The 13,468-nt window shown below is 34.8% G+C and overlaps 2 protein-coding genes across 8 annotated transcripts in view; both read right to left on the minus strand.

The window, feature by feature from the left end:
* Positions 1–900: 900 nt before the first annotated feature.
* LOC129573476 (paramyosin) lies at positions 901–10,001 on the minus strand. Of its 6 annotated transcripts, XM_055453977.1 has the most exons (9): positions 9,397–10,001; positions 9,109–9,321; positions 4,336–5,494; positions 3,518–4,190; positions 2,655–2,835; positions 1,580–2,136; positions 1,402–1,516; positions 1,162–1,296; positions 901–1,103 (listed from the first exon to the last, which is right to left on the minus strand). In XM_055453977.1, the coding sequence occupies exons 2-9, from the start codon at positions 9,178–9,180 to the stop codon at positions 990–992; spliced, it is 3,006 nt and encodes a 1,001-aa protein (XP_055309952.1). In that variant the 5' UTR covers positions 9,181–9,321; positions 9,397–10,001; the 3' UTR covers positions 901–989. The 6 variants fall into 6 exon arrangements, with proteins under 6 accessions (XP_055309952.1, XP_055309955.1, XP_055309954.1 ...); XM_055453980.1 differs by lacking the exon at positions 9,109–9,321 and having other exon boundaries at positions 3,518–4,184; XM_055453979.1 differs by lacking the exon at positions 9,109–9,321.
* LOC129573478 (E3 ubiquitin-protein ligase Bre1-like) overlaps positions 10,002–13,468 on the minus strand; it is a 4,451-nt gene continuing 984 nt past the window's right edge. The window contains exons 3-9 of one of the 2 annotated variants that reach the window (XM_055453984.1): positions 13,178–13,253; positions 12,413–13,122; positions 11,726–12,314; positions 11,441–11,660; positions 11,221–11,374; positions 10,996–11,163; positions 10,002–10,914 (exon numbers count right to left, since the gene is read on the minus strand). In XM_055453984.1, coding sequence (XP_055309959.1) covers positions 10,150–10,914; positions 10,996–11,163; positions 11,221–11,374; positions 11,441–11,660; positions 11,726–12,314; positions 12,413–13,122; positions 13,178–13,253 — 2,682 coding nt within the window. In that variant the 3' untranslated portion in view covers positions 10,002–10,149. Of the gene's footprint in view, positions 10,915–10,995; positions 11,164–11,220; positions 11,375–11,440; positions 11,670–11,725; positions 12,315–12,412; positions 13,123–13,177; positions 13,254–13,468 lie in introns of both variants that reach the window. The other variant, XM_055453983.1, reaches the window with a different exon arrangement.

The raw sequence follows: 13,468 nt of genomic DNA on the forward strand, positions 1-13,468 counted from the left end.
TGGACTCAAAACTATATCAAATCATGCATATTTTTCCAAAACAGTACATTGAGCGCGTCGCCGAACAAAGTGATACAACGTTCTGTTACTGGAACAAAATGAAACACTTGCCGCGCTTCGAAACAAAGCGCAACGTGAATAAAATAGTAGCCAACGATTTCATGCTTCATATTGATCCAATAACAGATTGGTGTTTCACTTTTTTCGGCGATTGTTTTGCGTTTCGTATTCATCGGCGAAGAGTCAATACGTTGTTTTTATGCTCACGGGTTCAAATATAAATACGATCGCCAGTTTCAATAAAATGTCCATATCATAGCATATTTTGACCAAAAAAGTCAATTTACTGAAGAAATTGTCTCCTGACAGCGTTTTTTTCGAAATTCGAATATCTGATTTGTCCATCATCCAACAATATGATTCGATTTTAAAGCTATGGGCTACTCCCCGTGGGGACACATGAACTCTTTGGTTTACTCAGATGAAAATGAAACGATTGACACATTGAAGTCTAAAAATGCTCTTGTGAGAATACGGCCTGAAAATCTCCCGAAATCACTTCAAAATGGAGTGTAAGGGGCCCCAAAAAATGAGGGGAAGTGGTCATATCCCCAAAGTGAAACTCAAACATAAAATGGCATAGAATTGAGCTAGTAAAGCCAAAATATTGGACATTTCATTGATTTTTTTTAGTTTTTTCAACTTATAAAAAAAAAACCAAATGAATCAACCTTTAGTAAATGTTTTTAAAAGCACAAAGGCTATGTGAAATTTACAAGGTACCTTTAGAGTGCCTACCTTTTTTATGCCTCTGAATTCAGCCATAACTTAACAAATAAAATAAAATTGAATACTTTCTAGTTTTTTGGATGATTTTGAAAACAATTGAAATGAATAATATTTGTTTGTGATTTTAATAATAAATTTAACAACATTTTGTATTTATTGTTAAAATTCAATGTAAGTACAGCTTCTTCAGAGATGAGAATTCATTCAAATTGACTATTTGCGTTACAGTCAGATGGAAGCATTTGTTCCAGGTCCCGTTGTAGATCAATTAACGCCGGACATACTCGTACAATTGACTGAATTCCGTTTAACGTCTATTTAGGGATTTTTGAAATTATTCTGTGTCTGTCAATTAAGGTTGAAATATATTACCTCAATTGCTTTGGCGATTGTGTCATTTTGGCATTTTTCGCCTGCACAATTCTGTGAGTTCAAATTCAGCTCAATTCCATTGGACCTCGTATCGTCGTTGATCGAGTAATTGGCGGTATTGGGAATATTTTGCGTCTACAATATCGAACATCCAATTGAATCAGGATTAAAATTTTCATTGTGACAATCAAATAAATTATAAACTGAGACATTATACGATTTGTGCAATAGGATACTTACATTGATTTCAGTTCGTTCATCTGTGTGGATATGGTCCAAATCAATATTTTTTTTATTTTTCAGATTTTTATTCAATTTTGAATTCTCCATCGTTTTATTCAGTTGAAAAGTATTCCTAAAAGCAAAATACTATTTCAATAATTGTTATTTCAAAATTTCCTCGAAAACGGAAACTTACTTTTCATTGATGTAATCGATTTGAATGATGCGTAAAACTTTAAGTAGTTTTGTTACTAAATTGTCTACATTAATAACATGATCTACTAAAGATTGGACAGGAATGGCTTCACTATCACTTATATCTGTTTCGCTATGCATTGATTGGTTCAGTAGCATCATGGTCGTCTGTTCTTCAATTTTTTGCCGATTTGCAATCGCCTCGCATAGCATTTGTAAGGAGTCTTCTTGATTGTCACCCAAAGAACACGACGAAATAAGATTTTGTGTATGTGAATCGGGCTTAGACACATCTTCCATCATTAAACATGGTTCAGTCTCTGAATCTAACATTTCTGCGCCATCGGTACTTTCATGCGAAATCGACTTCAGTTTGATAACTGGTTGATTAACTTGATCTTTAGCTGTGGAAGCTGTATTCTTAATGGCAATTAATACGGCTGTAATGAACGATTGGAAACGCTGCGTCGACGTCGATTCATCATTTATTGGCTTGTTTTCATTATCAAGTGTCGATTCTTCACTATTAGCATACGCTTCGTTATGATAAACTATGTCCTAAAATAAGAAAAATAACTTAATTAGAGTGGAGCGATTTTGAGTTTAGCTAAATTTGTTATAAAACATTAATACACACAAGCACACTACATGCGATTTAATGGAAAACTTACCAGACTATGTTTCGCTTCATAAAATCAGAATCAATAAATAACGAATCGAAAATGAATGAATTTGTGCATGTGTGTGTGAAAGTGAAAAAGAGAGGATTGTACTGAGTGGGAATTATGATATGTTGTCGCTTTTTTCATAAAATGAAAGTGAAATTTTGATGTTTTGCGAATGAAACTAAATTTTTAGTCTTCTTCTGAGTGAAAATTTGAACAAAAAACCTCATGTGAATGCTCATACATTATTTATTTGTAATATTATTAGTTGCTTGTCTAATTAGTAAACACGAATCGCACATTTTCAAAGATGAGAAATTATTAGAACACACCTGAATAGATCATCTTGCTCTATAAACTCTCGCTTTAAAAGTATTTTCGGAGTTAAATTAAAATAGACGATTGGCTTACCTCGAGATCTTGTTCGGAAATGTTATAGGAAGCAACTAGCTGTCCGACGAGATCAATTAAACGTGAGCCAAGATCGGAGAGTGCAAGTGTAGCACCAGAAACGTAACTCTGTTGTGCAACCAGAATTTTACTCGTTGATTCCAGTGCAATATATTTGGTTTGCATCCCAAGAAACTCTTGTCTGAAATTGTCACAGAAAAAGATTATTATTTTCAAATTACAAAATGTATAGAAATAATGATATTTATCCGTGATTTTTACACAAACTTTAAAATAAGTAGCAATATTAACTGTGATATAGCCATCCATTGAGTTGGTGATCAACTTTTGACCTGCCATTAATTTATAATTCATAATGGAAACTACCGTTTATGTTAATGTATTTGCAAGTATTGTAAATTTGTTCTTATGTCTTTCGGTCTCTACTAAATTACAAATTCATAACTACCAACAGGGACTTGTTAGATTAGACGTAAAACTTTTCTTCAATGTATCACCTCTGGATAAATTGATTGATGACTTTTGCAGTCATTAGGGCCGTCACTACAGTGTTAACGCTTCAGTTGGTCTTTCATTTTTTACACGTTTAAGTTAGGCTATATTGGACCGTTTACATTTCGGCTACCTATGCATTTCCATGTATTGGTTAGGTTATCTTGTGTCAATGCTTTTTAGACCAAATTGTTATACCAATCGAGAAAGACTATTACAACTATTTATTGTATAAAATTACCATATATTGTACAAACACAAAAAGATCAGGTTTTTCACGACTCTTGGAGTCGTTTTCCTGCAAACCAAAATATTCAGCCAGTTTTTGGCGGTGTGAAATAAATAAATAAATTATTCAATACAAAAATTACCTTCTTTGCTCCGAAATCCTCACCAAGTGTCGACATTCATCTTGCAATCGTTCCACCTCTTGATCTTTTTGCTTCAATTTCTCGTCATATTTTTCGATTTCGTTTTCTGCATCTCTTAATGCCTCACAAATGGCCGCTTTTTCATCTTGCAGAAAATCCTGCAACTCTGACGATTCTTTTTCAAAACATTTTCTTTCTTCCAATAGATTCTGTTGCCCTTGAATTGATCTATTCATTTCAACTTGAAGCTGATTACACAGATGACGTAACGTGTTGATTTCAATCTGTTTTTCTTCAAGTGCATGGCCAGAAAGTTGAATTCGTGACTCAAGCATCAAGAGGCTGTCACATGATGTAGAAGATTCTGTATTGGGTGTTGCATTCACAAGTTCAAGCATTCCAAGAACCCGTGCTGTACTACTTTGCAGCTCCTTTTTCATAGCGGCTTTTTCTTCACGCTCACGGTTTAATTGGCTCTCCATTGACGTCAGCAACTGGGATCGTTCTAATAAATTCTGTCGAAGTTTTTTGTTGTCCGCATCCATTGCTTCAAGCTTTTCTTCAAGTTTTTCGATTTCCGTATCTCGAATGTCAACTTGGCTCTCCCGATGAATTTTGATAGCAGCATCGATTTGAACTTCTTTTGCATTTCCGCAAAATGCGTTGTCTATGTCTACGAAGTGTTTGACATTCATTTATATATAAACTTTGATGGTTGAGGAGAATGCGTTTGCTAGTATTCTTTATGAAAAGACCTATAAGACCTAGCAAACGCATTCTCCTCAGCCATCAAAGTTTGGTCAACCATCAAAGTTTACCTTGGCTAGTAAGTGCTGTTTGTATTGACGCTTCATGGTAGATGAGCGTTTTTGATGTGGGTTTTTGATATCGCGGTGGAAATTGTCCTTTATTTGGAGATTCTCGTGTTGATTGTCTTCTTACAATCGTTGAGGAAGACATTCGATCTCTTGCAATTGGATCGACACTTCTTCGGTTTGATTGCCATTCGCTTAGGTCTTCTTCGGATTTGACTTTCTTTCTTCGTGGCGTTGTCAAACACATTGGCCCAACTTTGGTCTTTATTATCAACGTTTCATTTGTGTTACGACTCTGAACTTTTACCGCTGATCGAAACGGCCATCGACCATCTTCCGTTGATGCAACCATCTTCCGTTGATCTGTCGTAGGTGTAGATATAGGTGTAATTTGGTGAGTGGTTCTCCTGGCCGCGGATGACGAACGCCTCAATGTCGAAGGTTTTTGCTGAAGAGGAGAACCATCTTTGACACTTGTAGGCAACGATAAATTGGGTCTCAATCGTTTCGTCGGTGATGATTGTGAATTTGATGATATTTGCCTATCACGCGATCTTGCCCGTTCGGAGGTAGCCAAAATTGGAGCTCCATACGTACGGTGGCTCATCACTCTGTTGGCTGAAGCGGCTCTTACACGATTTTTGCTCGTGCCATCAGTGTTCCAGGGCGATTTCGGTTGGTTAGCTTCAACAGCTAGTCCAATTCGCTTTTTCGCCGGCGTTTGTCTAAGTCTTTGTTGTCTGTCACCACTTAACGATGAACTTTCACTACCATTCTCACTCATACAATCTATGCCTCTTTTACAACTTAGTACGGTTGTTTTGTCATCATGTGCATCTGAGCAAACACTCAATAAACTTGAATTGCATGAAGCAAATTGTGCATCCAAGCCACCTGAACTGCTCGCATAACCGGCACTATTGTTGCTCAATGCCCTCTGCAACTGGATTATGTTTGTAGCACCTGCATCAACTCCACTGTCATTTCCATCACCATGCCCATTATTATTATTCGTACCCAAATCCAAATCGACAATCCGATTTGTTATTTCTTCTGTTTCTTTAAATTCAAGTCGTTTCACACAATTAGTTTCGAGCGATCCAAATTCACTACTACACGGGGTTTTCCACTCCGAAACCATTTCTTCAGAATTCAGTTCGTCCTGAAAAAAGAAAAAGATGAAAGCAAGAATTAGTGTTTTATTTTATAACTATCGTTCGCTGTTTATTGATACGTATTGATTCATTATTTTACGGCTTTCACATCAGTGCCACTAAATAAATAAAAAGGTTTGGAATTTGTGGTATGCTGTGAGTTTTGTCGCCTGATACGCATGTTTAAAATAGGCTTAGGCAGAAGCAGCTCGCTGTTATTCACTGATGTATTTTAAACGATGACGAATTCGTTTCACAGCTGGCATTTCGTATTGTCGCTTGATTTTCGCGAAAATACTTGCACTATTCACTCTGGTGCTACTTACAAAATTAGATACAAGTATTGAGACAAAATTTGTCTATAACTAATGTGCAATGGTTCTGATTGTTGAACTTCTGACAAGCGTATTCTAACGCATAAATTTTTATAATAATACATAATAATTGTATACTTAAATACTACTTCAAAATAATTCAAACTTTCTATTACTAGCCTATTTAGTAGGCAAATTTGAAAAAAAAAAATACCAAAAGTCATTTATGTATAACAATGACATTTAACTAACATATTTTTTTAATATACCGATGTATTACGATGCGACAGCTTCAATTAATTGTTTCTCTTTGCCACTGAAAATAACTCTATTCTCGCCTTTCTATTTGATTTCACTAGAATCAAAAGTTATTTATACATCTTTTACGGAAATTTGTGCACATTCGTAACGAAGAAGAGTGTTACACTACAGAAATGAGAATTTAATGAACTCGTTACTTTCTCAGTGTAACAATTACACAACAAAATGATACGGTGATAAAAAGAGAGTACACATTTGCTAAGCTTATAAACGATATATCGATACTCTGAAAGCAGTAAAAGTACAACGAAACAGACGGATACAAAATAAACTCAATCAACGATGAAAATTGCATGTGAATTGTTTTTTCTGACATTTGTATTTTTGCATTGGACTTTCAAGAATCGGAAAATTATATTGAATGCGAGGCAAGAAATGTCGCCGCAATACTTTCTTGTATTTACATTCAAGTTTTCTTCGCATTTATCATAGATGATCCATTTGAACGCCCCTAATATTTGATCATACAGCGCGAATCACATCAATGTTTTACCGCTGGACAAATATCTTTCGTTTGCTTCTGACGAAAATTAATCAGTACGCTAAATAAAAAACAATCAAATGCATAACAATCGCAACATCCGTTGATTATGTGTTTTTACTGTTCCGCAAGCAAAGTTTGTTGAGAAAAGTATTGGTACTTAATCGTGATCAGGTCCCTTTGCGGGGGCTTTCATAAAAAAAGTACTATAACTTCATCGGAATTATAAATTTAATTAGGAAAGGGTACATCATAATTTCGTTTTTGTATAGAGCATGTGGAAAAGTTTCGATTATACTTCTGCTTCGTTTAATTTTTTCATTGTTTCAATACAGTATATATAGTATAGTGGGAATGTGCGTGCCCAGCACCATGCCATAGGTATTACAAGTTGCCGAGAATTTTCCAAACAACAAGCGTTCAGTCACTTATATCGTTCACGCGAAGTTTTAATTAAAATATTCGAGTTCGAATTTTAAAGCAGCAAATGCAATAGGCAGTGAATTAACGCGATACAATTGAAAATCAGCTTTGAAATCGAATTACAATTTTTTAGAGAGCGAGAAAGGCAAAATTTGTAACAATTTTCATATTAATTTATTTCATATTTTTTGGCTACATATCTCTAATTACTGAACAATATTCAAATACTCTAAAAACTTGTGTTCTCTTCAAAACAAATGCTATAGAGTAGGAATATTTTTCAAAAGAGATTCCCATATAACAGATTTAGTATAAATATTTCCGTTCCCGCGCCCTCATCTTTTCAAACAATGTTGAAGCGCACATCTGCTGAACAGAGAGAATACAGTCAATTTGATGCTATTCAACTGCAGAACAACTTAATTTCCTTGAAACATAATGAAATGCGTTAACCGTAAATGAATTAAGAATACCCAATAAACAAGCTCACAAACCTTTCAACTTTTCAAAAAGAGAAGAGAAATACTGTAGCTATGTTTGCAAGGTAAAAATGACACATTCGAGAACACAATCTCTACTACTAATTTAATTACTCTTTACACATATAAATTTTATTTATTTATTCAAATGAGAAATGGAAATGTGAATGAATCGAACGGTTCTATTCTGAATCGAACCGAACTAAACGGAATGAAGAGAAATAACAGAACCTGTATTTTGAAACGAACTGGTTGAAAGAGACTGGTTTTGGAAATTAGTAAAACATATCGAACATTATCAAGAGATTCAAAATATTTACTTGCTCTTTCAGTGATGTTAGAGACAGATGAGCGATATGACAGACATATTGTGTATATAGAGACATAAAGTCTGGTTTAGCAATTTTCTTATAGCTGTGCCATATTCGTATCTTAATAACCATCCTAATAATTTTGAGAGATTATTGAGATCCGATCATAATACCGATAAATCTTAATAACGCTATCAACTTTTTATCAGGTTATTAACTATATTCAAATAATAACGTTATTGGATGAATCCTAATAATATCGTTTTGAAGTTATTAAGATCAAATCCTGATAATTTATCAACATTCAATCTTAATAATCATCAAGTTATGGAAGTGGGTTTTGGTGGATCCTCAGGAAGTGGATCTTCAGGATGGGCCAAGGGCAGTGTCAAACCGGATCTGGTCCATCCTGAAGATCCACTTCCAGAACTGGGAGCAATTCTGGTCGATCCTGAGGATCCACCAAAACCCACTTCCAGAACTTGATGATTATTAAGATTGAATGTTGATAAATTATCAGGATTCGATCTTGATAACTTCCAAACGATATTATTAAGATTCATCCGATAACGTTATTATTTGAATATAGTTAATATCCTGATAAAAAGTTAATAGCGTTATTAAGATTCCATCATAATAACGATATCGAACGATATTTTTAGTTTATTACGATATCTTGATAAAAAAAAATCGTGGTCACAGCTATAAATTTTCTTCTGTCAATGTTCTCGCTGATTATTGATTTTTCATTTTCTTCTTGCTTTTCAAATAATTTTTTTTCTTCAGATTTATGTTTTCGACGAATGAAAATGTTGGTCGATGCATGGCGCGTGGTAAAAAAACAGTTTCCATTTATCAATATGTTCTACAGATGTGCATGTAATATTCGATGCGAACGATAGGGAAGGAAACATAAAATAACAGAATAAAAAACGATACAATAATGTGAGAAACTTGCATTGAATTTTTTTTTTCATGATTCCTATGGAACCGGATTTGTACAAACACAATATGTTTGCCTTAGTATTTATTTCCAAGAAATTTTACATCTAACAATATGTGAATCTTAAAGACCCATAACACCTTTTAGTTGAGTAGCATTCAAAGAGGTCATTAAACTCAATTTCCTCATTCAATTTTGTTTATCAAAGTTCCATCGCATATTCTTTTCTCCATGCTGAATTTGTATTTATTCTATTATCAGTCCATTCACTGGAATTTTCGGAAGCTATCAAAGTTAAGCAAACAAAAAATATGTTCAAAAAAAATGGTTTTATCTGTATACATGTATACCTGAAGAATTAAATCGAAAGCAATGCGTGAATAAATGTAATTTCGACGATGTCTGACGACTTTTAATGACATTTATTCCACTAAAGTAGAGAAATTGCCATTTTCTTTATCTAATTTCAATTCATAGTGGACAGTTATTGGTTTGTTTAAAATGTCTGATTTTCTGCACTACTTCGTCTGTATTTTATGCTGCTTCACAACCTTTCACTGCACCTTCAGATTGGAGAAATTAGCAATCCCAACTAAACTAGAGCCAGCTTATTGGATCGAATAATTAATATCAATTACCATTGTAATTTTTTGCACTGAACACTTCAAATTATAGTCGACTCTCTACTCCCAGGCTTGTTGATTGATCATTTACAGAAACAACAAAACTTCTTTCAATTTGTCTTAAAACACTGTTTTATGCAATAGGTATTTTCTGGTTCGATAACATTGATGACGAGAATAGCGCATTTACAATAATTCAAATTTTTTTTTTACATATAGTATGTATGTAATTACAAAACACTTGCTGAACACCAAAATATTGATTTCTCTTCATAGCAAAAATTCACTTATTCTATTAATCATTTCTATGGCACAAAATTTAATAAGATAAAAACATATCTTGATAAAAACATATGAATAACGTGTAGATGAACGGCAATATTGCGTGTCATGATAATGAGTCTGGGGCTCAACTGAAACTAACACACAATTGAATTGTTTGGCTTGCATTCAGTTAATTTGTTCCCTCTTGTTTCAATCAACTATAGTTGTATTGGTCGGCATCGGCGTGACTATACACGAATGAAATTCTACACAAAAGTCTACACGTATACATTAAATTACACACTCTGATGCTTACAACTGTTTGAGAGTGTTAGTATATTAAAACGTCAAACCGCTTAGAAGCGAACAGCTATTTTTTTATTAGAATATTGAAATAATATTTTTTGTGAGGAGATGAAGTAATACATTTATCTTACTACTAAAATATGTCTTGTAGGTTGTACAAAATGGGAAAATGACGAAAAAATAGAAAAATGGAAGTTATTATGTAGACAAATAGAGCCGATGATAGTCGTTGGCACCGAATGCACAGTTGCACTTTGGGCATTTGCGTTGTCTGGTTTCGTAGCGAGTGCGAAGGCAGTCATAACAAAATACATGGAAACATTTGGATAGAACTGCATCCTTGCGTTTTACCTTACACGATGGGCAAGTGAGAGTTTCTTTATATTCGCGGATTTCTTCCATCATCACCTCGTCGATGGTGGTACCCGTCATTTCAATTTTCTTCATGCGTTCTACCTTTCGCTTGAATTGAGCCAGTTCTTCTTGCAAACGCTTCGTTTTATAAGCTTCAGCCTCAAGAGAGCTTGTCTTTTCGGCGACGACTTGTTGAGCCTCTTTCATTTGGGAATGGTATTTTTCCAAATGTAATTTCAAATCAGCCGCTGACTGAGCCGATTCAATTGCTTTGCGTTTGTGCATTTCCATCGCTTGCTGTCTCAGCGTCAATTCCTTTTCTATAGTTGTTACTGTGTTCTGTAGAATACGCTCTTTTTCTTCCAATTTTCGCAGAACTATGTGCAATGCCTCGATCTGAGCATCGCGAGTTTGAACCTGATCTTCGAGTATTTGCTTTTCCTCACGCAGAAGTTTATGCATTTGATTGGCTTTGATACGCTCAGTCATCAGTTTGAAATTTGCATCGTCTTTTTCACGTAATTGTTGAATTAACCGTGAATTCTGCTCTTGCATCTCTTCAAAAGCTTGTCCAGTTACCTCCATTTCATTTAAGAGAGCTTCCTCTTCCTATCAAGTGTTTGATCAAACATTTGTCATTTAATTTTAACTTCATTTGTATGGAAAAATATTTTAAAATAATAATCTCACCTGTGAACCAACAAATGGACGCGTCCCATAATGTCCGGGCCAAGAACCATCAGCAGATTTTTGGCTTGCTACTTGTTTTTGAAGCTCATATTTTTGCTCTTCCAACTGTTTTATTTTCCGCAGTGCGTCTTCGTCGGCTAATTTCTTGCGTTCTTCACGTTTGCTTTCCTATAATTATTGAGCATTGTTATTTGTGTTCACTTAAATTCTTACCAAATATTATACTTGAATCTTTTTCATTTGATTCCTTAATTCTTCGATTTCAGAACGAAGCTTTTTTTCAGTGGCCATCAACTGAACCTTATCCCGTTGATCTTTCGAAACACCCTTGTACATGTCCAGCAACAGTTTCATTTCTTTCTGGTCATTCAGCGCTTTTCTACGATATAGAGAGAATTATGTTTGTCAATGTTAACTTATTTTTAACATGTAATTTGAGTCATACTTTAACTGAGTTTTCAAATCGCGAACCATTTCAGATTCGTTAACCTTCAATTCTTTAGCTCTTTGCGCTTCTTTTGGGTCTTTCTCAACTTTAACTGTATTATTCTGGCCATCTTTTTTATCGGAAGAGCTGGCAGCAAATGCACCCTTTTCTTGCTTAATGCAAGCATTTCCTTCTTTTTTCATGCCCTCGATTTCTTCTAACTCATCTTCATTAAGATCTGATTCGGCTAAATGGAATATAACATTTTCAAAGTCTTTTAAATTATTTTTGAAAACTACATACATTTTATCAGGGTTCCGGCTTCTTCTTTGACTGACGCTGAACCATCCGACGAAGATTCCTCTTTGACACCAATCACAGCTCCTTCTTGTTTGATATCAGACTTTTTTCCATCGGACACATTTGTCTTAGCAACTAAATCATCATACTCCTTCTTCAATTTCATTAATTCTGCCGCTGAATCTTTGTATTTACGTTTATATCGGAATACTTCGCCTTTTAGTTGTCCATTATGATTTTGAAGCGATGTAATCAAGTGCCGCATTTCTCTATTAATTGGAGCAGTCTGTTCATTAGCCGCCATGTTTTGTTCAAATTCAATGCGCAACGTTTCATATTCTTTACGAATCTGTGCTAGAACGTCTTCCATCTGTATCATCTCACTGCGTACTTTCTTTTGAGCTATAAGTTCCTCACTTTCCATAATTCCAATTTGGCGCATATGCTGATTTTTGCTTGTTTGCAATTGATTTCGTGTTTCGTCCAACATCGTTTTAATCTGCATCGATTCATTGTATAATACGGAGAATTGTGACTGCAAGCATTTGTACTCGGTTGTTTCGACAATCACTGACTCCGGCAATTGACGGATCTAATTCAAAAGAAATTTAATATTAAATAAGGGGAAATGGTCAGTTTGATATTTGGATTCACGGGAAGAGATTATCCCCTTGGCTGGATTTTACTTACATCCATTTTCAATTTTTCTACTTCTTTGAGGGCTTCACGATGCGTTTGATGTAATTTGTCCAGTTCTTGTAGCCGATTGTTGGCCAGTTCGCGACATTCTTCGACTTCTTTCTGTAAATCTTCCAAATGTTGCGTTGCAACATTAGTTGTAGTAGAAGAAGATTTACCTGATGATGACCCCGAAGAAGTCGGTGCTGATGTACTCTTGTTAGGTTGATCACCATGCAATTGATGGTACGACTTTAGCTTTTCGATAGCTTCGGCCAAATGATTTTCAAGCTTATCGTTACGCAAACGAACCTTTTCAAGTTCGTATTGTAAGTCGTCAATTTGATTATGCAGCTCAGCTGCTTCAGTTTCCTTGCCAGTCAAAGTATCTTGAAGTTCTTTCAGTTTCAAAGATATCGTATGGTATTTTTCATGCAATGATGTATTCAAGCTTTGTAGGTTTCTATTTTCTGCCATTATTTCGATTTGAGTTTCTTTTAAGGTATCTTCGATGTCGGGAACAGACAAACTGTCATCATCCGACTGACCTTTCAATATCATTGTGAATTTTTCATTTCGCTGCATCAGGCGATCAATAACTTGAACTACTTTAGCTACCGCACGCTTCGAAACTTGTACACGGTTTGCCAATTTATCGTCCAATTCCTCTTTGTCCCATGTTGAGAGCTGGGTTAAAAATGAAGTGGTGACCTCATTTTCATCTGAAAAGCAACATATTGAAAATAGGCGAACTAACAATTTTGGACTACGACATACTTTTGTTTTCAGCCTCATCAGCTGTCTCAGCATCGAACCGCTGTAACAAGACACGAATATCTTCATTCAGCTGATTCTAAAAATAATGATACAGATATAAAAATGATTATCTAATGGAAGTCAATCTGAATGGAATTTTTTCCGCATTTTTGATTTTCTTTGATCTTTTGATTGATTTTTTTGGTTTGATTTCTTGATTTCTTGATTGATTTTTTTGGATTTGATTTTTTGATTTGGTGATTGATTTCTTTGAATTTGATTTCTTGATTTCTTGATTTCTTGATTGATTTT

This window comes from Sitodiplosis mosellana, unplaced genomic scaffold (genome assembly GCF_009176505.1).
Source record: "Sitodiplosis mosellana isolate CC-2019 unplaced genomic scaffold, AAFC_SMos_1.0 Smas_scaffold_6089, whole genome shotgun sequence".
Lineage (NCBI taxonomy): Eukaryota > Metazoa > Arthropoda > Insecta > Diptera > Cecidomyiidae > Sitodiplosis > Sitodiplosis mosellana.